Genomic DNA, 26,735 nt, shown 5'->3' with positions numbered 1-26,735 from the left:
AGCCGAGCTAGGTGTGAGGCAGGAGCACCAGCCCATAGGGGAGAACAGTATTCCATTGAGCTGCGGATGAAAGCCTTGTATGTGGTGAGGAGCTCAGGTGTGCCTCGGAAGGACTTCGCATGACGGAGGATGCCCAGTCGGCGACTGGCTTTGCAGGCCAGCTTGGAAATGTGGTTTTCCCAAGAAAGATCATGGCAGATAGTGAGACCCAAAAGCTTGAGCGACAGAACTTCTTGGAGAGGATTGTTGAGAAAGTAGATGGGAGGGTTGTCCAGTCGATCTTTTCGGAGAGACATAGTAAGAGTGTGAGATTTGTCAGGATTGAAAGACATGTTCCACTTGTTTGACCAGTCTGTGATTTTGTCCAGGTCTTCAGAGAGTGAGGAGGCTGCAGACTGCCGATCTGAGGGAAGAGGAATGGAGCGGCAGAGAGTGGAGTCATCAGCAAAGAGATAGAGAGGATTTTCCAGAGAGTCGGAGAGATCATTGATAAAGACCAGAAAAAGCACAGGGCCCAGCACACTGCCTTGGGGAACTCCAGCCTGAACAGGAAGGGGAGATGAGAGAAACCCATTCAGGGCCACACGTTGACTACGACCAGAGAGGAAGTCCGCAAGCCATGCATGGAGATTTCCATGGATACCATAGGAGTAGAGTTTGGTGAGCAGAGCTGGGTGCCAGACCGTATCGAAGGCACGTGATATGTCAAGGGAGACAGCTCTGATTTCCTGTTTGGCATTGAGGACCTCCATCCATTGTTGAGACAGGAGAAGCAGCATGTCCAGAGTAGAGTGACCTGGTCTGAATCCAGATTGATGATCAGAGATCAAGCCATTGGAGAAGAGGAAAGATTTCATATCCGAAGCAATGATGGATTCCATGACTTTGCTGATAATTGGGAGCAGGCTGATTGGTCTGTAGTTAAAAGGATCTGTTTTTGCACCTTGTTTGTGTAAAGCGGTAATGTTTGCTGATTTCCAGGATGCTGGCAGATGACCTTGAGCAAAAGATAGGGTGAAAAGAACAGAGAGAGGGTGAGATAGAGCAGCAGAGCAGGATTTTAGGACCCGTGGGCTGATGCCATCTGGTCCAGTTGCAGAATCAGAGTCGAGGTTAGACAAAAACTCCTCCACCTTGTCAGGAGAGAAGGACACGCATACACTGTCCTTTCTGGAGTCCAGGAGCAGTTGGGTTCGAATGGGAAAGGTGGGAACAGAGAGAGAGATGGGTTTGGGACTAAAGATTTTGAGGCAAACACAGAGTTGAGGCATTCGGCTTTGTCACGTGCGATGTCAACTGTGTGGCCATTTGAGGTAAGGGAGGGGATGGAGGGGGAACAAACACCAGAAACGGATTTGACCAGACGCCACCAGGATTTGGAGGAAGGAGACAGGTTTGAGAGTTCGTTCTCTCATCTATCTATATTGATAGATATCTCTCATCTATTTGAGAGTTCTCTCATCTATCTTTATCTATCTATATTGATAGATAAAGGTGATATAATTTAACAAATATCATGAAACATTTACATTTTGTAGTCCATTGTATAATTTAAAAAACATAAATGCAAATTTCGCATGTGGAAAAAGTAAGTACACCCTTGGCTCTAATAGGTGGTATTGCCCCATTTGGCAGAAACAACCTCAAGTAGGCGTTTCTTATAACTGTCTACCAGTCTCTGACATCGACTGGGAGAAATTTTTGCCCACTCCTCCATGCAGAATTCTTTCAGCTGTGCGATGTTTGAGGGGTTTCTTGCATGCAAAGCTCGTTTCAAATCCCCCCCACAACATCTCGATGGGATTTAGATCCGGGCTTTGACTTGGCCATTCCAGAACCCTCCATTTCTTGCTTTTCACCCATTCCTTGGTGGATTTACTGGTATGTTTAGGGTCATTTTCATGTTGCAAGGTCCACCTTCGGTTGAGCTTCAACTTCCCGAGAGATGGCCTCATATTATCCTCAAGCACCCTCTGGTACAATGAAGAGTTCATAGAGGATTATATGATGGTGAGCTGCCTAGGCCCTGATGCAGCAAAGCTGCCCCAAACCATAATATTTCCACCACCATGCGTTACAGTTGGTATCAGGTTCTTGTGGTCAAATGCTGTCTTTGGTTTTCGCCAAACATGTCTTCTGGTACTGTGGCCAAAGAGCTCTACCTTTGACTTATCTGTCCAGAGCACATTAATCCAGAAGTGCTGGTCTTTGCCTAGGTGTTCATTAGCAAACTTTAGTCTTTCCTTTAAAAAGGAAACCTTTAGAAAGCAAAGGTTTCCTCCTGGCACACCTCCCATGTAGATCAAATTTGTGCAGCCTCTTTCTAATGGTAGACTCGTGCACTTTGACATCAACAGTGGCAAGAGCTACCTGTAGGTCCCGTGATGACATTCTGGGGTTCTTAGAGACTTCTTTCAGCATCTTGCGGTCTGCTCTCGGGTTGAACTTGCTGGGGCGGCCTGGCCTGAACAAGTGGCAGTTGTTTGGAATCTTCTCCACTTGTAGATGATCTTCCGGAGAGTCGAATGATTGATTTCAAATTGTTTGGAGATCTTTTTAAATCCCTTCCCAGACTCGTAGGCATCTATAACCTTCTTTCTGAAGGCCTCAGAGAGCTCTTTTGATCTCGGCATGGTGACGCCGCACACTTCAACAACAAAGAGCAAACCAAACTAAATGTCTGAGGTTTAAATAAGACAGGTTCCTCCAAGATCCTCTCTAACGATGTTCTAATCATTTGCACCTGAGCTGGTGCACCTGATTCTAATTTTAGGTATTTGAAGTAGTGATAAATGTAGGGGTGTACTTACTTTTTCCACATGCGAAATTCGCATTTATGTTTATTTAAATTATACAATGGACTACAAAATGTAAATGTTTCATGATATTTGTTATATTATATCACCTTTATCTATCAATATTGTTGAAATGAAGATCAAATAGCTGTATGTTGAAATATGTTGAAAAAGTCAAAACTTTACATGGGGTGTACTTACATTTTCACGTGACTGTATGTACACATATTGTGTTTGTTATGAACGATGGTCAGCTTATGAATCCTACACACTAAAAAACTCCCAATCAATAAGTCTGGCGTCCTGTCCAGGCGGGAGGTCCTCATCCGTGCAAACAGCACGACCCCATTGTTCCCATACAAGCACCCACTATTTGACCAGTAAATCCCAAGGAATTATCATATACAATATATGGATATATTGTGTCGTATCAGAAAAAGCATAAATGTGTATCGATGCAGTTACAAAAAGTAATTACATTAAAAAAACATATTAGGGGATTATCAGTTAAAGGACATATGCCTGGGGTAAAGAGCTGTACACACAGTCATTATTAGCGCTGAGGAAGCGCCTCTAGCGAATGACTTCCAGCCAGTGTAACGCGAATTCCTGTCACAGGAATTCTGAGATCATATAAGTGTGACGTGGCAGTTCCTGATTGGTTCGTGTTGGGGAACCCCTTCTCGCTGCCGACGTGACGTAAATTCGCGCACGCGCACTGGTGAAGCGCGAGATTCGGCCCAAGGTTCTGTTCCTTTGTCATGTCTTACCTTACTCGTATGTCAAATGTCAAATCTTACTACAAATGACTCGATATGTCAAATCTTACTCGATCCCATATTACATGTACTTTCATTGCATACAAATTATACTTCCTCCTAGAAATTCCATGCCCGAACCTCAGCGCAATCCAAGAGGATTCACTTGTTATTATTTGGGATCGGCTTTTAGGATTTTCTACACTTTCTTTCTTGAATGCAGACTAACTTTTGTTCAAAACCCTAATAAACTATAAGATTTCATTTAATTATGAATCATTCATTTGGATTATTTGATTCAGAGTGTTGAAATCATTGCTGTTGTGGTGGCGACATAAAAACCCAATGTTACCCAATTCCAGAGATAACTTGCCTACCCGAAGACTACTTTTAACTACTCGATGGAAGTCATAAAAAACACACTTTCACACCGGATTGCGGGCGGCCTTGGCGATGAATTACTGATCGCAGATATCTAGTCCTTTTTTAAATCATTTTTTTGTTTGACTTTTTCATATTTTTCTGGTTTATCTTGATTTTGTTCTTCCTTGTTAGTTTTTTTCTGCATTTATCTGAGTTGTTTTTTCATTGTTTTCTCCTTTTTTCCAGGGTCTAAGGCTCATGGAGGAGCAGTAACAAAAATCACAGACAAATGCAGGCAAATACACGAGACAAAACCAGACGTGACTGATTTTGCATCCATGATTGAAGCTCATGGAAGAGCCAGAAATAGACACTTCATACAAACACAACCGTTGATATTGGGGGAAGTGACGCCACTTCTCAGAGCTACTGGGTATCAGTGACCTCACCTTCATGACCGAGTTATTTTTCTTTATTTTTCAGTTTTTTCTGATTTAAAAAATTCTTTTATTCTGATATGTTTTTTCAGTTTTTTCAGATTTTAAAAATTCTTTTATTCTGATGTATTTTTTCAGTTTTTTTCTGATTTAAAAAATTCTTTTATTCTGATGTTTTTTCAGTTTTTTCTGATTTTAAAAATTCTTTTATTCTGATATGTTTTTTCAGTTTTTTTCTGATTTTAAAAATTCTTTTATTCTGATGTTTTTTCAGTTTTTTCTGATTTAAAAAATTCTTTTATTCTGATATGTTTTTTCAGTTTTTTTCTGATTTTAAAAATTCTTTTATTCTGATGTTTTTTCAGTTTTTTCAGATTTAAAAAATTCTTTTATTCTGATATGTTTTTTCTGTTTTTGAAAATGTGTTTTTCTGATTTTTTTTTTTTTAACTTACAGGTTTATCTTTCACAAACACTAGTCGAGCTATCGCCGGCACCCTGAACAAATTCCAAATTCCTGCTGTAACTACTGCTGGGAAGGCAATGGCAAACCACCCAGTATAACTCATGCCCAGAAACCACTTCAGGAGCACTGACACTGTCAATAGTCTGGTAGATTGATGGTGATCCTGCGCAAGGAGTCGGACATTGCGTCTTGCTTCCCAAGGCAATATAGGTTCCTTTAATTTGCCTGTATTTGTATGAGAAATTCATTTTGAGATCTGAAGTTGCAAAAAGTGCATCGGTTTATTTTGAAAATGAAGTATTAACTGTAGTTGATGGTTCTATCGATACTGTTTCATCTTATTGGAGTAAATTTCTTCACTGAATGGTGGATTAAATCAAATTGAATCATGTTTGAATGAAATAACATAATTATGAACTTGGTTTGCAGGTGAATGGGTTGGGGATCGTAGATCCTGCCAATGATGTGAGAATTATTGGGCTCATCACAGTCACCTTGCTGCTGGGAATCTCAATGGCAGGAATGGAGTGGGAAGCAAAGGCAAGAATGAATGCATATACTCATTGCAAACTTCTGCGTTCACATGGAAAAGATACTCACATAAATACACTCATAGCAATTGAATTGTCGTATGATACACAATATGTTATTCTTTAAAATACAACCCGTACCATGCATCGGAGGTCATCGAGAGCATTTTGCATATACTGTGTTCAAAAAGTATCCGACCTTTATTTTTCGTGCGTAAAAAAAAAGAAGCTATGGAGGCGTTGATTGGTGCACGTATGTAGGCGATCCTAATGCGCACGCGTGAATTTTTTCCCACCTGCAGAAGCTGTCATTCGACGGCAGACCGCCGATGAGTGAGGACATGTAAGTGAGCGCCGTCGGATTTTCGTTTTTGACAAAATGACGGAACAACTTGAACAACGCTACTGCATCAAATTTTGTGTAAAGCTTGGCGATTCCCAAGTGGAAACGATCCGCAAGATTCAACACCGTTCATTCCATTATGAAGGAGGATTTGGGCTTCAGGAGAATCTCAGCGAAGTTCGTACCAAAGCTGCTAACGATTGAGCAGAAGCAACTCCGTTTGGAGATCGCACAGGACATGCTGGAGACTGTGAACAGCGATCCCAGCTTCCTCAACACAGTGATCACTGGCGATGAGTCCTGGGTTTATGGGTACGACCCAGAAACCAAGTTGCAGTCATCACAATGGAAGCATCCAACATCCCCGAGGCCAAAAAACACAAAATTTGATGCAGTAGCGTTGTTCAAGTTTTTCCGTCATTTTGTCAAAAACGAAAATCCGACGGTGCTCACCTACATGTCCTCACTCATCGGCGGTCTGCCGTCGAATGACAGCTTCTGCAGGTGGGAAAAAATTCATGCGTGCGCATTAGGATCGCCTACATACGTGCACCAATCAACGCCTCCCTAGCTTCTTCTTTTTACGCACGAAAAATAAAGGTCGGATACTTTTTGAACACACTACGTATTATTACTGAAATTGTTATATGTGTGGAAATTACGCGCCCAGACCAGGAATCGAACCCAGGTCTATGGTGAACCGTACCGGTGCTCTGCCATCTGAGCTGTCTGGGCGACCCTCGATAGATAGCTCAGATGGGTCGTCGAAAACACAGGTACAGTTCATCAGAGGACTTTGGTTCGATTCCTCGTCTGGGCGTGTAATTTTCCAACATATATCAATTTAATTATTTATAATCCTGTTACACGGAAGCCAAACAGAAACACGGAAGAAACACGGAAGAAACACGGAAGAAACACGGAAGAAACAGTTCAATCTTGGTTTCGTCAGACCAGAGAATCTTGTTTCTCACAGTCTGAGAGTCCTTTAGGTGCTTTTTGCAAACTCCAAGCGGCTTTCATGTGTCTTTCACTGAGGAGAGGCTTCCGTCTGGCCACTCTGCCACAAAGCCCAGATCGGTGGAGTGTTGCCGTGATGGTTGTCCTTCTGGAAGTTTCCCCCATCTCCACACAGGATCTCTGGAGCTCAGCCAGAGTGACCATCGGGTTCTTGGTCACCTCTCTTACCAAGGCCCTTCTCCCCCGATTGCTCAGTTTGGCCGGGCGGCCAGCTCCAGAAAGAGTCCTGGTTGTTCCAAACTTCTTCCATTTAAGAATTATGGAGGCCACTGTGCTCTTGGGAAGCTTCAGTGCAGCAGAGATTTTTTTGTAGGCTTCCCCAGATCTGTGCCTCGACACAATCCTGTCTGAGCTCTGCAGGCAGTTCCTTCGACCTCGTGGCTTGGTTTTTGCTCTGATATGCATTGTCAGCTGTGAGACCTTACATAGACAGGTGTGTGCCTTTCCAAATCATGCCCAATCAATTGAATTTACCAAAGGTGGACTCCAATCAAGGTGTAGAAACATCTCAAAGATGATCAAGAGAAATGGGAGGCACCTGAGCTAAATTTCAAGTGTCATAGCAAAGGGTATGAATACTTATGTCAATGTGATATTTCAGTTTTTTCTTTTTAATAAATTTGCAAAACTTTCTAAAATCCTGTTTTCTCTTTGTCATTATGGGGTATTGAGTGGAGATTGATGAGGGAAAAAATGAATTTAAACGATTTCAGCAAAAGGCTGCAACATAACAAAATGTGAAAAAAGTGAAGGGGTCTGAATACTTTCTGAATGCATTGTATATGTATTTATCTATTACCACAGATATATATATATATATATATATAATTATATCGACTGTATATATGTTTACATATATAATACTACGAGTTGTACAGAAATTTGTCTTCCACGTTTAATAACCACAACACTAATAATTTTGAACAGGTGCGGCTGTTCTCTCTGACTGTGTGATGTTGCATTTCCTGATTAAAACTAGGCCCAACTTGCCTTGATGGTTATCCTGCTCATGGCCATCTGTGACTTCTTTGTGGGTTCGGCTCTGCACCCCTCATCACAACAACAAGTTCAAGGCTTCCTTGGTTACCATGGTAACGTTTGCGAATAGTCACCTACACCTATATATAGAAGATACAAAGGATGTATATGCTCTTCACACCATTGTCGTTTCTTCATACACAAGGCAAGAGAAATGTACAACTAGTTGGAGGTGCCAGAGACCAACACTGACGATGGACGAAAAGGAACATGTGAATGAGGGGCTCAGATGTACAGGGAAATGATGTTAAGGAACCTCACTTGTACTTTGTATCTGCCTATCCTCCTGTGTCACTGTGGTAGTTGATGCATCTGACTGTCCTTGCAGACATCCTGTTATGGTGATAGATACTACGCAGCACATGGTAGTTTTACAGCGAATGAGGAGCTTGCGTTTATCATCCAATCATAATGAAACGGAAAACCAAATACTGCATTGGAGTCATCAGAAGGAACCAGTAGAAGTAAAGAACCAGCCGCTACTCCACAACCCTCAAACCCATCCAGGTGAACCTTACAGAAAATATTCCGCAAGTCTTCACTTCTCCTAAGACAGATAGACAAAAAAAGCGAGAAATAAAGAATAAGCAAGAATTAGAATGAATAGAGAGAAATATGGAAAATGTATAAAGAAATGTGAAAGGAACAAAGATGTTGGGAAGATCCCAGATAGATCGATTTCAGCAGTTCTTCCTCAGGAAAAAACGCAGCAACAGTTACAATCTACCAGAGGTCCATCAGCGGGAAAGCAGAATCCACACAACATCAGGATATTGTACAATCGTAATGAAATGGAAAACCAAATAATGCATTGGAGTCATCAGAAGGAACCAGAAGAAGTAAAGAGCAAAGATGGAGTCATCAGGAGGAACCAGAAGAAGTAAAGAGCAAAGATTGAGTCATCAGGAGGAACCAGAAGAAGTAAAGAGCAAAGATGAAGTCATCAGAAGGAACCAGAAGAAGTAAAGAGCAACGATGGAGTCATCAGGAGGAACCAGAAGAAGTAAAGAGCAAAGATGGAGTCATCAGGAGGAACCAGAAGAAGTCAAGAGCAAAGATGGAGTCATCAGGAGGAACCAGAAGAAGTAAAGAGCAAAGATGGAGTCATCAGGAGGAACCAGAAGAAGTAAAGAGCAAAGATGGAGTCATCAGGAGGAACCAGAAGAAGTAAAGAGCAAAGATGGAGTCATCAGGAGGAACCTGGATAAGATGCTTCTTGTTTGACAATGCCAGCAACAAGGTTGTTAGGATTCATCGGCGGCCTTTCGAAAGGGAGATTCTCATAGCTGTCCTAGTGAAGCTCCATTGGCAAAAGGTGACAAATTGAAACAGTTCAGGATACCAAAGTAATGAAACCGAAGACCCAGAAGACCCAAACGTCCCCGAGGAACCAAAAGACCCCGAGGACCCAAAATATCCAAAAGTTTCCGAGGACACAAAAGATCCAGATGATCCAGAAGACCCAAAAGACCCAGAGGTCCCAAAAGACCCAGAGGACCCAGAGGACCCAAAAGTCCTTGAGTACCCAAAAGACTCCAAAGACCAGTCCTCGAGGACCCAAAAGACCCAGAGGACCCAAAAGACCAAGACGACCCAAAAGACCCAGAGGACCCAAAAGATCCAGAGGACCCAAAACACCCAGAGGACCCAAAAGACCCAGAGGACCCAAAAGTCCCTGAGTACCCAAAAGACTCCAAAGACCAGTCCCAGAAGACCCAAAAGACCCAGAGGTCCCCAAAGACCCAGAGGACCCAAAAGACTCCAAAGACCAGTCTCCAAGGACCCAAAAGACCCTCGAGTCCAGCAGGCAGGTATGCTACAAGGCAGTGAAGATCAATATAAATTTGGTACAATGGACCAACGGATCCACTCGTTGGCCAAACAAATAAAATGAAGACCCTTTGAGTGTGTTCGTGTAATGTGCACCTGGCAGGTGAGAGACACTACTTAGTCCTGACCCCAGAACCTCGACGATGGATACAAGTATCACAGTTATTACACAGATTTAAAAACACAAATACTGGTATTGTATTAAATAAATAACAAAGTGGATGTTTTAGTGTGACTTGAACTGTAAGAGTTTGTTGTGTCGCTCAGGTAAAGTTATGGTTGAGAACATGGGCCCAGACTTCCGTGGTGAGAATTTCTTCTCCATGTTCTCCATATTTTTCCCTGCTGCTACTGGTATACTGGCTGGTGCCAACATCTCAGGAGACCTGAAGGTTGGGAATCATCAACACATCTCTTTTATTCCTAATTGAATGCGTATAGCCGAGCACCTGCCAAGTAGCAAACTAAACACCAGCGGCTTCAACATAAAGGTTTTCTGGTTTCCTACATCATCTCAAACCAGGTTTCCTTTGTAACTGTCTTTCCATGCAGGACCCGCAGCGTGCCATCCCAAAGGGAACCATCCTCGCCATTTTGATCTCATCCCTGGTCTACATCATCACAGCTATCTGCATAGGTGTGGGAAACATGATCTTTTTTGAAATCTGGTTCCGAAATAATCAGCAAGATTTGGACGTGACGCAAGCGCATGACATCGACAAGTTTGTCACCTTAGGAACTTTTATAACCTGTAACTACCTTGGTCGTGCTGTCAATGCACTATTTGAGTCGAGCTGGTCATGCCCATGGAGAGGGCTCCTTATTCGAGTCCCTCGCTCTGCCGCCCTCACCATCCTAGACCCCTCGTAAACTTGCCAGCATCGCTCCTTGACTGGTGTTCTGGTGAATGTTAACTTGAGTTTGCTAATTGCTTATCTTGGTAATATATTGTACTTTTGAATCCTAGGATGCACCATTGTACGTGATGCACCTGGGATGCTCAACTTGACCGATGCTACAATCAATGCTACAAATTTATTATCTACACCTGCCACCTATACTGCAATGGCTCTGTTTGGTACTGACCATGTGGTATCAAAATGTGATGATGCGGCCTGTCATCTGGGTCATGACTTCTCCTCTTGCAAAGTCCAGTCCTGCTCTTTTGGCCTCATGAACGACTTTCAGGTGAGGTTTTACTGAAAAAGGTACAGGGTGTTTCATGAACCCAAATGCAACCCAAACTTGTTTTTATACTTTTTAAATTTTCCATTGAAACATGAAACTTATACATAAGAATCTTTGTAACATGTAGAACAAGTAACACACAAAAATGTAACTAACGATTTCAGAAGACAGTTCCCAAAACATGTCCCAAATGGCGGCGTTGCTGCAGCAGGTGCAAATGGATCATCCTGGTGAAGGTGTCGATAACGCGGCTGCATCCCTGAACCGGAATAGCTTTGATGTTGTTGGCAATTGCATTTTTGAGGTCGTCAATTGTCTGAGGTCGCCCCTGATACACTCTATCCTTTAGGTATTCCCAAAGCTAGAAGTCAGGTGGGTTGAGGTCCGGAGAATGGGGGCCCATTCAATGTCTGTCCTTCCAGAGAGGATTCGACCACTGAACCTCTGTTGTAGCCAATGTATCGATCTGTAGGAAGTGTGAGGTGTCTTGCTGAAATACATCTGATGTCAATAGATCTGATGTCCCCATCTACCTGAAACCATTGCACAACCCTAACTATGTGGCACCTTCCTCGCTAACACAACCCAGAACTTGAGGATAACTTTGAAGTACCGCTCAGTGGCTACAGTTCGCAATTTCCCTTCTTCATCTTGAAACCACATACAAGGCTTTCATCCGCAGCTCAATGGAATACTGTTCTCCCCTCTGGGCCGGTGCTCCTGCCTCACACCTAGCTCGTCTTCACGCTGTTGAAACCAAAGCGTTCAGAATCGTTGGAATCTCCCGCGATGAAGTTAACTCCGAGGGCCTTTCACTCACTCACCGCAGGCAGGTTGGTGGTCTTTCTGTCTTCTACCGACTCCCCTCTGGCCTTGCTCCCCCAGCTCTCTCTGTGCTCTGTCCCCCAAATATTCCTACAGGTCGCACAAGATCTGCCAGCAACCGATCTTGTATACAAAAAAAACAACAAAAAAACCAAAAAAACAACCCTCTTATGGTTAAACTGCCAAAATCAAGACTCTCTGCTCACCTTCACTCTTTCATTCCCCTTTTCTCCCACCTCTGGAACAAACTCCCTCACTCCCTTCAATCCCGCTCGTCAGTCCAGGTCTTTAAAACAGCTGTTCACCACCATCTCTTATCTTCCCCCATCCAAAACCTTGATCTTTTCTACCCCCGCTAATTCACCCCAGATGCACGTTTTTTCGAAATTCCAACTTATTTCCTGGAAGTCCTTGCAGTGTTCATATGTTTTATACCTCTCCCACCTCCCCCCCACGCCCTCCCCCACCCACATTTCTCCCGATGTCCCTGCTCTCAAATGTTGTGTTTGTGTCCTTCCCCCTCTCTCCCCATCTTGTGTTCCGCTCCCCTTATTTTCTGTTTTATGTGTCGGTTTGACTTTTTGTGTGATTAATGTTAGCTCTTTCACGAGCCTCGATCTTGTATGCAAAAAAAACAAAAAAACAAACCCCGAAAGGCCCAATGATGCCAGACTTGCTTATGGCAACTCGTACAGTTCATTTCTGGCTGTACAACGGCCTTTCAAGAACTTTATCAGGTGAACTATAACCCCAAAACACGTTCTTTTTAGAGTTAATATAATATGACCCCCACGGGCGGATACAGGAATTTCAAGACGGGGGGAGATGCATGAAACCATAGCGCTGGGGGATGGGGAGATTTAAAGGGGGGGGGGGGGTCTGGGGGTCCTCCCCCAGGAAATTAAAAAAAATTGATCGTCAGAAACGGCATTTCGTGAGTTCTTGGAAGTTTCTGCAGTTCCTTGTGTTCTTCCCTGGTCCAACAGTTCAGCAGATTCGCACCACCTGCACCCTCATCCTGGATCGAAGGGGGGGGGGGGGTGCACACCCCCTGCACCCCCCTGGATCCGCCCCTGACCCCTTAAACTTAAAAGAAAGTGGGTCTCGTCAGGAAAATACACATTACTCAGAAAATGTGGATCCCGACGCATTTTATTCCTCAAACCATTCACACATCGTCACACGGAGTTGTTTATCATTGTCTCTTCGCTTTTGCTTCACCTGTATGCGATATTTGTACATTTTTAGTTCCTGCTTCAGAATTGTTTGTGCAATTGATAAAGCGAAGTTAAATAATAGCAATTGACGACGAAGCGATTTCCGGGACTTCCCAAAACTGCTTCATGGACGCTTCAATGTTTTCTCGTGATCTCGCAGTCCTCGGGCGACCAGACTTTGACCAATTTTGTACCCGTGGGACTCAAACCTCTTTATCAATCAAAAATAGCAGACTTATCTCAGGCTAATCAAGTCTCGAACTTCTTTCTGAATCATGTGAGACTCCACGATAAAGATCCTTTGTTCAATTGTCCGTGCCATATTCAAAATTAACACGATGACTCTGATGTTTGCAGGTTTTCCTCCAAACGATGCTTCATACAAACCTGCAATAGATGAGAATTTGTGTTAAAAAATTAAACATTTAACATAACTTTAATAGAGTTGCATTTTTATGAAACACCCTGTATGTCTTGAAGATGCATGATGGGTTTTGAAGACCGGTAGCAGGTGTGAAGTTGCGTGGATAACTGATGAGTGGGAAGATAAATGGATGAGGTTTGCTTTTTGCAACTGATGTGTGCAGGTGATGAGCATGGTTTCAGGATTTGGGCCTCTCATCACTGCTGGCATCTTCTCCGCCACGCTCTCGTCGGCTCTGGCCTCTCTTGTCAGCGCACCAAAGGTCTTTCAGGTATGTGAATCTTTAATGAACGACAAACCTTAATTCCCACTAAAGTTACCCGTTTAACACTGGTATCTGCAACATCCACACATCTGTGTCCACATCTCGAAATCCCAAAGTACCCTGAAACTACCACAACCAATTAGAAAATACTTAAATCTTCAATTCATTTGAGACTATGAGGGAGATCGGGGATGTGACGAGCTACATCAGAATTATTATGAGGTGGTTAAAGTGAGGATCAAGGTGAATACTGTGGAGGACGAACTGTAAAATGTGGAAAGTGAGAAGCATGATGCTGATGGCCATCAAAAGCATAAACAAGAAATATGTCGCTCAAATATAGCACGACACTTGCGAAATCCCTAAAATAGGTTGTTGAACTTTGGCCTATGTTGATCTTTTGGCCTATGTTGACCTCTGGCCTATGTTGATCTTTTGGCTATGTTGATCTTTTGGCCGATGTTGATCTAAAAAAATAGTTGGTGGTTGAATTCAGTTTGCTGATTTGAAAATTATATTCAAATTTCAAGTCAATCGGATGAAAATTGAGGATTTTAGATGTTAGGAAGTAGGGACTATAAAAGGTTTTGTGAAGATCGGTTTAAAAATGTGACCTGCAGGCAAGTATAAGTGAGCGGACAGAAAAACAAACACACAAACACACAAACACACACAACACACACACACACAAACACACACACAAACACACAAATACAAACACATACACAAACACACACACATACACACACATACACACACATACACACACAAACACACACACAAACACACACAAACACAAACACACACAAACACAAACACACACAACCACACACACAAACACATACACACAAGCACACACAAACACACACAAACACATACAAACACACAAACGCACACACAAACACACAAACACACACACAAACACACCCAAACACACCCAAACACACACACAAACGCACACAAACACACACAAACACACACACAAACACACACACACAAACACATACACAAACACACACACAAGCACACACAAACACACACACAAACACACACACACACAAACACATACACACACACACAAACACATACACAAGCACACACAAACACACACACAAACACATACACAAACACACACACAAACACAAACACACAAACACACACACAAACACATACACAAACACACACACACACAAACACATACACAAACACACACAAACACACACACAAACACATACACAAACACACAAAAACACACACACAAACACACACAACAACACGCACAAACACATACACACACAAAACACACACACCAACACACACACCAACACACACACATACACACACACAAACACACACACACACACACACAAACACACACACAAACACACACACACATACAAACACACACACAAACACACACAAACACACACAAACACACACACACATACAAACACACACACACAAACACAAGCACACACACAACACACACACAACCACACAGACACACACAAACACATACAGCCACACCCACACACAAACACACACAAACACACACACACACACACACAAACACACACACAAACACAAACACACACAAACACAATCACACACAAACACAAACACACACACACACACACACTCACAAACACACACACACACACACACACACACACTCACAAACACACACACACACACAAACACAAACACACAAACACACACACACAAACCGGAGTGATCAACATACTTGTCCAAAACATATATTTTTTGCCAAGTCACAACGCACAAGACCAACCATGGATATGTAGTGGTTGAAGGTAAGAAAATGTTGTTGTGTGTGTCCTCAGGCGTTGTGCCAAGACAAGATTTTTCCATATATCGAGATTTTTTCCCGAGGGCACGGAAAGGGGAACGAGCCCATCCGTGGATATGCGCTCACCTTTGTGATCGCCGCAGGATTCATCCTCATCGGTAGCTCACCTCACTCAACAACACCTTGAGATGTGCTTCACCACTCATCCTGACTCATTCCATATGGTTAACCCTCAATATTTCACAAGTCGTATGACACTTTGCACCTCTCACTTGTACCTCACAAACATCAGCACAACATGGCACGAATGAACATGACGTCACGCCACGTCACCCTATCATACTGTGTGCCCCCTGTGAAAGTAACCTACCTGTTGGATCACCAGCCTATTCCCATTGTTGTGTAGGAGAGCTCAACGCCATTGCACCGATCATATCAAACTTCTTTCTGGCATCATATGCACTCATCAACTTCTCCTGTTTCCATGCTTCCATCGCGCGCTCTCCAGGTAAGACTCAACGCTCACCTTTTACAATAAAAGGAAAGAGGATTTCATTATTTTCACAAAATCATATAAAAAGAGGCTGGCAGGATGGCCTACAGGTGCGAACCTTGCCCCCTTAAGCTGTCTCGCCAGGGTTTGAATCCCTAACCAGGTATAAACTGCCATCCTGGTATTTTACAGACAGGGTGACCCATCATTGTGTCTGCTGTCCCTCGGACGTTAAGCTGGGTGTCCCGTCTGCCCGCATTAGTTGTTGGATCCCACGGTGTCCCTTGTGAGCGAGCAGTCGCCGGCACCCTGAACACATTACAAATTCCTGCCCTGACTTGCTGAGTCGGAGTGGCAACCCGACCGGGATTGTAACCCCATAGAGGTGTTTCAGCAGTACTTCCATGTTGGTATGTAGCCACAGAACAATAAATCACTCAGGTAATTTAGTTTTACCCAGAGGTTTACCTAGTTATCTATGGAAAGGAACAACCACTGACAATGCCCCTCAGGTAGATGTTTGTTGAATCCTAAGTTGCATCTTAAGGCAAAAACTTAGATCCATGGAACATGGCAAGGTGTGTAGCACTAATGCTATGATGATACAGTTCGTATGATAATCAAAATGGCCAAAGTAATACTTCATAGTGGGAAATGATCCTGCCTCAGGGAGGTGACCCGTTCAGGATTGTAGCCCCGAGTTAAGAAACCGTTTCGGCAGACCCAACACTTTGTTGACACCTCTACAATATATAATTATACAGTATATATATATATATATATTGTTGCGGATCTGCCGCCGGCCTCCCCTTATCAAGGGGGGATTAATCCCCTTGTCTTTACTGACCTGGCGCGACCCGAGACCTATTACATCCCTTCCGGACAGCGCCAAATAGGGTTTCTGGACCAAATTCACTCGTACCTAAGTACTAGCGCTACCCTGGAAGCGAGGAAATAAGCCTCGCATGAACCACATGTGATGGTGATACGCCGAGTGGTTTGCGTACACATGATCCGCGCCGTTATAGATAGTGGAACCCGATTCAAGCGGTTTTACTCGTGCCACACTTAGTCAATGGAGAAATCACAAAGACGTTCGAATTCAGAAGAAAAGGAAGAACAAATAGATTTAATTATTATGGCACGTATATACAGTACAGGACGAAGAGACACAGGGAAGCTTAGACAGTCTTATTTCTTAATACCCAAGGACAAACTGGCCCGTCTCACTCACACGGGGTATTGCAGATGAGCAGGTGTTCTCCAGCGCCACGGTGGTCGTCCAGGATCGGCCCCGTCTGGCTCTCCATGGTCCCTGGCACGTCCCGCGGAGATGGAGGTAGGCAAAGACAGGAACTCGTATCGTGTCGCTCGAACAAACGGGTAATCTCGGGACGAACGGTAGAGGGCGGACTTAGCACAGCTGGCGGTTGTTCAGCCGCGTTCACTCACTTTGGCTGAACCGCGCATGTTATCAACACCCTGGCTGCGCCCACGTATCCCTCGCTACCAAGTTCATACAGTGCGAGTGATCCTCTTCAAGCACGTCCTCTCTCTCCTCTGCCAGTCCTTTCAAGCGCCTCTCCCTTCTCAGAACTCAGAACTCACTTCAGCGCACCTCTCCCATAACTGGGGTGGGGGCTTTGCGCAAAGGGTTTTATTGCCACGCCCTTAGCCCGATCGATGTTCCAACCACGCCCTGTGACGCAGTGCTGCAGCCACATGCTGTGAGCCCTGATTGGTGGCTCATTCTTACCGTCATCGCCTCACCGCTACGCCGACCTCAACCCTCCTCCACCTTCCGAGGCCCACCTCGTGTTAACTCGCGCCCAACACATCCAGGGCTTTTTATCCGCAATGGATCGAGCCTATGGACGTGGAATGGTTTGTAGAAGTAGGGCCTATCATCCTGTCGTTACACAACACAGGATTAACACTGGAAGGGGCCTACTCTCACATATGAATGAATGAATGAATTTTTTTTTTTTTTTTTTTTTTTTTTTTTGTATACAAGATCGAGGCTCGTGAAAGAGCGAACATTAATCACACAGAAAGACAAACCGACACATAAAACATATAACATCGGGAGCGGTAGACAAGATGGGGAGAGAGGGGGAAGGACACAAACACAACATTTGAGAGCAGGGACCGAGAGACATGGAGACATCGAGAGATCTGAGAGAGGGCGAGGGCTTTGGGGGGAGGGGCATGGGAAGGGGGCGGTGGGAGAGGTATAAAACATATGGACACTGCCAGGACTTCCAGGAAAGAAGTTGGAATTTCAAACAAGGTGGATCTGGGGTGAATTAGCGGGGGTAGAAAAGATCAAGGTTTTGGATGGGGGAAGATAAGAGATGGTGGTGAACAGCTGTTTTAAAGACCTGGAGGGAGGAGTGGGATTGAAGGGAGTGAGGGAGTTTGTTCCAGAGGCGGGAGAAAAGAGGAATGAAAGAGTGAAGGTGAGCAGAGAGCCGAGATTTCGGCAGTTTAACCATCAGAGGGTTGCTGGCAGATCTTGTGCGACCTGTAGGAATATTTGGGGGACAGAGCACAGAGAGAGCTGGGGGTGCAAGGCCGGAGAGGAGTCGGTAGAAGACAAAAAGACCACCTACCTGCCTGCGGTGAGTGAGTGAAAGGCCCTCAGAGATAGCTTCATCGCGGGAGATTCCAATAATTCTGAAAGCTTTGGTTTCAACAGCGTGAAGCCGAGCTAGGTGTGAGGCAGGAGCACCGGCCCATAGGGGAGAACAGTATTCCATTGAGCTGCGGATGAAAGCCTTGTATGTGGTGAGGAGCTCAGGTGTGCCGAGGAAGGACTTCGCACGACGGAGGATGCCCAGTCGGCGACTGGCTTTGGAGGCCAGCTTGGAAATGTGGTTTTCCCAAGAAAGATCATGGCAGATAGTGAGACCCAAAATCTTGAGCGACAGAACTTCTTGGAGAGGATTGTTGAGAAAGTAGATGGGAGGGTTGTCCAGTCGATCTTTTCGGAGAGACATAGTAAGAGTGTGAGATTTGTCAGGATTGAAAGACATGTTCCACTTGTTTGACCAGTCTGTGATTTTGTCCAGGTCTTCAGAGAGTGAGGAGGCAGCAGACTGCCGATCTGAGGGAAGAGGAATGGAGCGGCAGAGAGTGGAGTCATCAGCAAAGAGATAGAGAGGATTTTCGAGAGAGTCAGAGAGATCATTGATGAAGACCAGAAAAAGCACGGGGCCCAGAACACTGCCTTGGGGAACTCCAGCCTGAACAGGAAGAGGAGATGAGAGAAACCCATTCAGGGCCACACGTTGACGACGACTAGAGAGGAAGTCCGCCAGCCATACGTGGAGATTTCCATGGATACCAAAGGAGGAGAGTTTGGTGAGCAGAGCGGGGTGCCAGACCGTGTCGAAGGCACGTGATATGTCGAGGGAGACAGCTCTAATTTCCTGTTTGGCATTGAGGACCTCCATCCATTGTTGAGACAGCAGAAGCAGCATGTCCAGAGTAGAGTGACCTGGTCTGAAACCAAATTGATGATCAGAGATCAAGCCATTGGAGAAGAGGAAAGATTTCATATCCGAAGCAATGATGGATTCCATGACTTTGCTGATAATTGGGAGAAGGCTGATTGGTCTGTAGTTGCTAGGATCTGTTTTTGCACCTTTTTTGTGCAAAGCGGTGATGTTGGCTGATTTCCAAGCAGATGGCAGTTGACCTTGAGCAAAAGAGAGGGTGAAGAGAACAGAGAGAGGGTGAGATAGAGCAGCAGAGCAGGATTTTAGGACCCGTGGGCTGATGCCGTCGGGTCCAGTTGCAGAATCAGAGTCGAGGGTTGACAGAAACTTTTCCACCTTGTCAGGAGGAAAGGACACGGAGTCCAGGAGCAGCAGGGTACGACTGGGTATGGTGGGTACAGAGAGGGATGGGTTTGGGACACAAGATTTAGAGGCAAACACAGAGTTGAGGCATTCAGCTTTTTCACGTGCGGAGTCAGCTGTGTAGCCGTTTGAGGTAAGGGAGGGGATGGAGGGGGAACAAACACCAGAAACGGATTTGACCAGACGCCACCAGGATTTGGAAGAGGGAGACAGATAAGAGAGTTCGGTCTTGAGAACGGAGAGATATTGTTTCCTGGCTCTCTTGAGGGTGGACACACACTTGTTTCGGGCTTTGTGAAAGGAAATGAGATTTCCTTCCGTTGGATTTGCTTTCCAGGAGACGAAGGCAAGTTGTTTCTGGGCAACAGCCTCACCACAAGATTCCGTGTACCATGGACGGGAGGAAGGGTATGACAACTGAAGACGAGATGGGATAAATCTGTGCATGAGAGAGAGCAATTTACTTTGGAAGAATTCCCAGGATGAGTTGATGTCAGAGGTGGTAGAGATGGGAGACCAGTCCAGATGATTGATGGCTGCTTGAAGACCATGCCAGTTGGCCTGAGTGAAATGCCAGACTCGTCGACGCTGAGCAGGCTCCCTGAGGATGGTCAGAGAGATGTCCACTTTAACAAGGACATGATCAGATGATCCGATCGGAGCAGAAGAAGAGCAGCAGACATTTTCAGGGAAGTTAGTCATAACCAAGTCCAGAAGAGAAGATGTTCCGTTGACTGAGATCCGGGTCGGGAAATTGACAGATTGTGTCAGTCCCAGTGAGTCGCAGAAGTCCTTTGCTGAAGAGCCATGGCTGGTGAGAGAGGTACCCACACCCAGCCAACTGGCATGGTGACAATTGAAATCACCACATATGAGGAAGAGAGAGTTGGGATGAGTAGATAGAAGTTGGTCCATATCATCAGACAGCGAGATGTAGATGGAGTCATCACTGTTTGGTGGACGGTACAACACACATATGAACAAGAGGTGGGAGCGAAGGGGAAGCCGTAGCCAGAGGTATTCCTGGGGGTGAGGTGGAGAGAGTGCAGTGCAGGGCGAGTGAGGAAGAGAGTTTTTGATAAAGATAGCAGCCCCGCCTCCAGGACGAGGCTCAGGTCTATCATACCGGAGGAGGGAGTAGCCCGGGAGAGATACTATGGAATCAGAGACATCATAAAGGAGGAAAGTTTCTGTTAAGCAGATCACGTCTGGTTTGACAGAAGCAACCTGTATGGAGAGATCAGTTAAGTTTGAACGAAGGCCCCGGATGTTTGAGGTCCATACCGTTAATGAAGAGGAAGGGGGAGCATCAGATACAGAACAGGGGGGAGGAGGGGTAGGGTAAGATGTGGAAGAGGTGGAAGAGATAGGGAGAGCTGTTGAAGGTGTGTCAGAGATTTCAGAATAGCTCGGAGAAAGGGAAGGATGGGGCGGACAAAAGGTTTGATTGTGATTGGGTGAGCCACAATGAGGTGTTATTTGAGGAGGGGGAAGAGCGAGGCAGAAGGTTGGGGGAGATGGAGGTGAGATTTTGAAGGGGGAAGAAGCGGGGACGACGCTTTGAGGAGGGGGAGTGAGAGGGGGGAAATTGAGAAGCAATGAGGGTGGGGAGATTTGAAGGGGAGGGGTGAGGGGGGAGTTTGGGAGGGAAGGGACAAGGGGAGGGATTTGAAAGGGATGGGATATGGGGGAGATTTGGAGGGGAGGGGTGAGGCAGGAGTCTAGGAGGGGAGGGGCGAGGGGGCGTCTTGGCGGGGAGGGGTGAGGGGGTAGTTTAGGAGGGAGGGGGCAAGGGGGGAGATTTGAAAGGGATGGGTGATGGGGAAGATTTGGAGGGGAGGGGTGATGGGGAAGATTTGGAGGGGAGGGGTTATGGGGAAGATTTGGAGGGGAGGGGTGAGATTGGATTTTTGAAAGTGTACGATTTATGGGAAACGAACATTTATTGCAAAATGAGTTTCTTGTGACCTTCGAGTTAAAAATACATTTAAGGATGCTGGATGGAGGATGGAGTGCAGGAGAGTTTAGGGAATGTAGAAAAAAGGCACTATAGGAGATGGATATTTTTTTTGGGATGAATTGATTTGGTGAGCAAGTCGAAAGCAGCCTTTTAAAGAAGAAGAAGAAAAAGGTGTTATAAAATATGACGGAATACATAACTTGAGGGGAAAGTGTAAACATTGAAGGTTAATGAGTGAAAACTATCTGGGGAAATGGGGGAGAAACACGTGGTCGAAGAACGAACGAACGAATAAGAATGAATAAACGAATGAGAACAGAGAAGGAAATGTTTTTTTTTTTTTTTTTTTTCCAACACCAGTTGACACAGTCAACACCAGACTAATGATCGTTTTAAGGCCATTTTCCCCGCTAGAGTGGGGGTTAGCCTTGCGGACCCCATGACAATCATGGTTCCCTGTTTGAGGCAATGTTTTTATGGCCGGATGCCCTTCCTGACGCCAACCCTTGGCCGCGCTCTTACGATGCGCAGGGATATGGTGTACCTATTCTAAATCGGGGTATACACCGTGATCATTCATCCCAGCAAGCTGGTACTCAATTTTCCGACCTCGGAAGGATGACAGGCTGAGTCAACCCCCCTGGCATTAATTCAGCGATCGACCGGGATTCGAACCCAGGATCCTAGGATCCCAAGCCGGCACCCTAACCGCTAAGCCAACACCAGGCTAAGTCTCTCTATCAGGCTTTATCAACACCAGACTAATTGATCTCTCACATATACTAAGACATAACTATACTACAAATGAGGCTACATGTTGCACGTGTGACTATCTATGGGGGGCAAACCTTTAACCTTTATTAACTTTACTGTACACATCTCAAAACCGTAGCACTGCCCCCCTCCCTCGTCAGACTCGCCCCGAGTCGAACCCACACAAGTGTGAACGACCGGTTTTGAGAAAGACTTGGGACTAGTTTTTAATTACATGTGACACTTAGATGTGGTTCCCCCTAACATTTACTCTAACCCCGTGTATGTGACAGTTTTACAACACTCGATATGTCCCACCTACTGCATTGTGTAACTAACTAACAGACTCGCACCCTCAACTAACCGAATTGCGGAATTAATTCTCAAACTACACATAAAGCCGGTGGGTAGCATCTTATTTCCAATCACAGAACCTAATTATTTACATTTCTATAACCCAGGACCTGTTCTTTTTGGAAAGAAGATTGGAGGGGAGAAAAAGCACAGCAATGCACCAATACACATTCACAGTTCAAATAGTTCACAGTTCACCATTTGCTGCTGGGCCGCATCTTCTTCTTGCTTCATCTTCTGTGTGCAATAAAAACTTAAAGTTCTTCTTTCCTGGCCCACCAAGAATAAAATGTACAAGAACCTGTGTCCGTTTTTATTTGTCAGCAGGGCCAACCCTATGTGGTCCAACTGCGTGACATTGATGCCACTCAAAATACGTGGTCCTAAGATGCGAGGTAAGTTTGCAGCAAATGACTGCTCAGCAAAGTGTAAGGCCACAAAACGTGTGGTCCATGTGTAATGTGGTGCAGCAAATACTGTACATGTGCAGCAAAGTTATAATAAAGAGTACGGCAGCAAAGCACTGCGCAGTTCATCTGCACAGGTGTAGCAATGTGCAGCATGGGTGCTGCACAGGTGGAGCCAGGTGGAGCTGCAAAAGTGGAGCAAAGTGCAGCTGCACAGTTTGAGGTTGCTGCACAACTCCTCCGAAATGGGTCCATGGGTGGGGAGGAGAGATAAAGCACAGTTAGCAAAGGAAAGGGCGCAAGGCTATACATCAATCAAGGCAATGCAGCATGAGGGGCGCGGGGGAGCGAGCAGAGCAAGCTCGTCCCTAACCGTTCGTACCCCCCCATGTCAGCTTACACTACCCTTGCCCTTCCCTGTATTTACAAATTACAATTCCGTCTCTACGTCCTGTCTCCCATATCCCCCTCTATACCAAATTCGTTGTCCAATCCCTCCCAAGAAGGAAGAGGTGGAATACCCACAATGTCTCTTTCACGTCGTGATGCGTCTTACTCACTCAAATCGTTCACTTGGTGCTAGTGTGGAGGTTCGTCACCTTGGTGAATGAATGTGGATGGCGCAAAGGGAATTCCTCAAATCCTAACTACTCTAATGACATTAACTCATTTACACTACCCCGGGGTCATACCCTGCCAATTGGCATCTTTAAACTATGCGGTTCTAAAAACCTGATTCCCATTGACCACTCTGCGGTGCTCTTCCGAATTTGGGTCTCACTCCCCAATTTATCACACTGTGCCTTTGCACAATTTCGGGGCTGGGTCGTGTGGCTCCACGAGCAGGTCTACCTACCTGCGCACCTCCACCACTGAAGTCGCCAACCGAGCTTACCTTGCTCCTTGCGACTACCTAAATTGGGGAAGGCCGCTCCTGGCTCCCTCACCCCCTGATGCCCTCCTCGGCATTGGGCTACCCGGGTCCTTCTCCTGGATCCTCGGGCCCCATTGAACACTACTCACAACTCTAACTGGCTCCCAGAGCCTACCTGCGGCCTCACCTGGCCGACAGACTACCAGTGGAGGAGTGCCCCAATAACCCTACGCACCAACAAAGCCCACATGCCCAGCCATTCCACAGACTCATGCACCCATCCAAGCACTTCTTTGCCACTACCTGCTCCACAGGTGTCAATATCCAATAATTTACCTAAGCCCTCTACCTGACTTTAAACTACCCACCCCGGGTATTCGTGAAGGGGTCCATCTTCCCCCATTCACTCCTTCGCACCATGCATTCCACACCTTCTATCCTGCACCAAGCATTCCACACCAAATATTCTCAACACACACCGAGCTCTCTTGCACACCTCTTGTGCTCACACACCTGTTCCCCACTTGCACACCATGCAAGTCAATTCACACCCCTCACACACAATTCCATATGTCTCCATACACAATTTCTCCACACTACTACACACACACAGCATCATCTAACTAGCTGCTTCCCTCTAATACTCGTGCTTCCCATCTTCCCTTTACACTAAGCACACCCTCGTCATTATCATCCAGCTAAGCTAACTACGTCCCCTCTACCTGTACAAAAGTCACTACTTAAATCTTGCCCCTACCGTCATTTACTAAATCCCTAACAATTAACCTATCCCGCCCTCAGCTAGTTTACCCTGCCACCCGCTAATCTAGTGCTCATGCGCCCCAATGTGATGGATGGTAAAACTACCACACCCCCACGCCGGGTACCATTCGCCAACACTATGGCTAATCGTCCACTACACTGGAGCCTCTCGGTGTGGAAATACATTTTCACAGCTCGGCTTCGAAAAGCCGAGCAATGCATGCAGGTGGTTGGTCTCCTGTTGGTTGGGTCCGTCCGGCATTTTCGATTCAGGGGAGGAGGCATGCTTGGGCCAAGGGTCAAGGCGCCATCCCTATGTGGAGCCTTGCGGTCCCATGCATGATGGCCCAACCGCCCACGGTCGGAGCACCGCACCCGCCAGGGGGCGCAGCTCCGACCTCTCCTTCCTCCCCTTGAACCGTGCCGATCGCCTTTCCCGCCAAGGCGCGGCACCGACCATACAGGGCGGGGCCTGGCACGAATCGTGCACGGGGCTCCTTGCGAGACCGCCATGGCAACGATCCCTGCCGGTCCCCGCAGCACACAAAGCACACCACGCACCGAGGGCTCGCGTCGGCTATACGTCGCCCTAAACGCTCCCCCAGTCTGCGTCGATGCTCGAGCCGCGTTTTCACCCCACGCGACCTGTTCCACACTCGTGCACCGCGGCGCTCCAGCGCCTCTCATACACTCCCTTACACACTTAGGTGCACACCACCCAGGCACACTCGTGCCGTTCGCACACTCCATTATCACACACACCCCGCGCACACTCTTTTGTTACACCCTCAGTAACAACCACGGGTGTGCACTCTCCCGGTACACACCCAATCAGCGCACACTTACCCATGGGTGTGCAATCTCCTGTTGCACACCCAATCACATGCTCTGGTGTGCATCCTCTCTCACTCTCCTCGGCCATCGCACACTCTGTTTCACACTCCGTTTCACACTCCGTTTCACACTCTCGCTCCGGTGCACATTTCCTTCGCACACGCGCGCCATTCACCCTCGTACACTGCACAAAGGACCTTCCACGAGCGCCCGGGCTCCGTCTATACCCCAAGCGCGCCAAAAATGTTTTCCCGCCAAACACTTTTGCGCCATACACACTCCTATTCACCTTCGGGACCTTCTTCTCCGGCAACCGCACCTGCAAACCTTCATTGGGGTTAGCAAGCACGGCATCACAATGCGAACACGGACTTTGCGCGGATTCCATTTTTTCCTCCCGCGATAATTCCTCTATACCTGCCGTCTCTTTGGCCCCAATTTCAACTATACACATTTCTTTGTCTTCGACGACCGCCGGCATGCTTAAAATTTTCTCTTCTAATTCGGCGGCCGTCGGCTTTTCCACACGCCGAGTCGCGATTTCTACACCCTCGGTCAACTTGACTGCGCTCTGCCTAAGCTCGCTTTCCACGCGTTCCTCGCACCGCGTTACCTCGTCGCGTCCCTTTGCGACCTCTTCGCCCAACTTGCATCTGATGTCCTTCCCTGCCTCTTTTATTTCCTTTTTCGACGCCACCCTCATTTTTTCCAATTCGCTCTTTTGGGTGTCCATTTTGCTTGCCAGCCCCTTTTTCTACCTCTTCCAATTCCCGGGTGGATTTATCCCCCAATTCTTTCCTCTCCCGGGTGGATTTGTCACTCTGGGTATCCATTTTGCCCCCCATTTCTTTCAATTTATTCTCTTGGACGTCAATTTTGCCATTCAGTCGATCCCCCTCCATTTTTATGGATGCCTGTATTTGCGCCATAAATAATTGCATGTACCTTGGCACCGCGGGCTCGGCTTCCGCCGCCATGTGCGAGGCGCCGCCATTTTCTACTCCTGCTGTCGGCCCCTCATCAACGTCCTCCTCTTCTCCCAATTCTTCTCGGGGGACCTGGGTTATTAATTCCTCCTCATCATTTACCCCCACCGGCATTCGACCACTTTGGCTAGCCATGGCACG

At 46.1% G+C, this 26,735-nt stretch overlaps 1 protein-coding gene across 1 annotated transcript in view; it reads left to right on the top strand.

Moving 5' to 3' along the window:
- The window catches only part of LOC137422075 (solute carrier family 12 member 2-like), a 222,851-nt gene that overhangs the window by 75,407 nt on the left and 120,709 nt on the right, over positions 1-26,735 (top strand). Inside the window, exons 6-13 of the mRNA XM_078772946.1 lie at positions 5,248-5,358; positions 7,691-7,802; positions 9,847-9,971; positions 10,132-10,216; positions 10,547-10,767; positions 13,397-13,504; positions 15,343-15,466; positions 15,715-15,816. Coding sequence (XP_078629072.1) covers positions 5,248-5,358; positions 7,691-7,802; positions 9,847-9,971; positions 10,132-10,216; positions 10,547-10,767; positions 13,397-13,504; positions 15,343-15,466; positions 15,715-15,816 — 988 coding nt within the window. The remainder of the gene's footprint in view (positions 1-5,247; positions 5,359-7,690; positions 7,803-9,846; positions 9,972-10,131; positions 10,217-10,546; positions 10,768-13,396; positions 13,505-15,342; positions 15,467-15,714; positions 15,817-26,735) is intronic.

The sequence above is a fragment of the Myxine glutinosa genome, chromosome 2 (assembly GCF_964187855.1).
Source record: "Myxine glutinosa chromosome 2, kmMyxGlut1.1, whole genome shotgun sequence".
Lineage (NCBI taxonomy): Eukaryota > Metazoa > Chordata > Myxini > Myxiniformes > Myxinidae > Myxine > Myxine glutinosa.
Note: the sequence above shows the minus strand (reverse complement) of the source record. Positions and strands in the feature narration are given on the sequence as shown.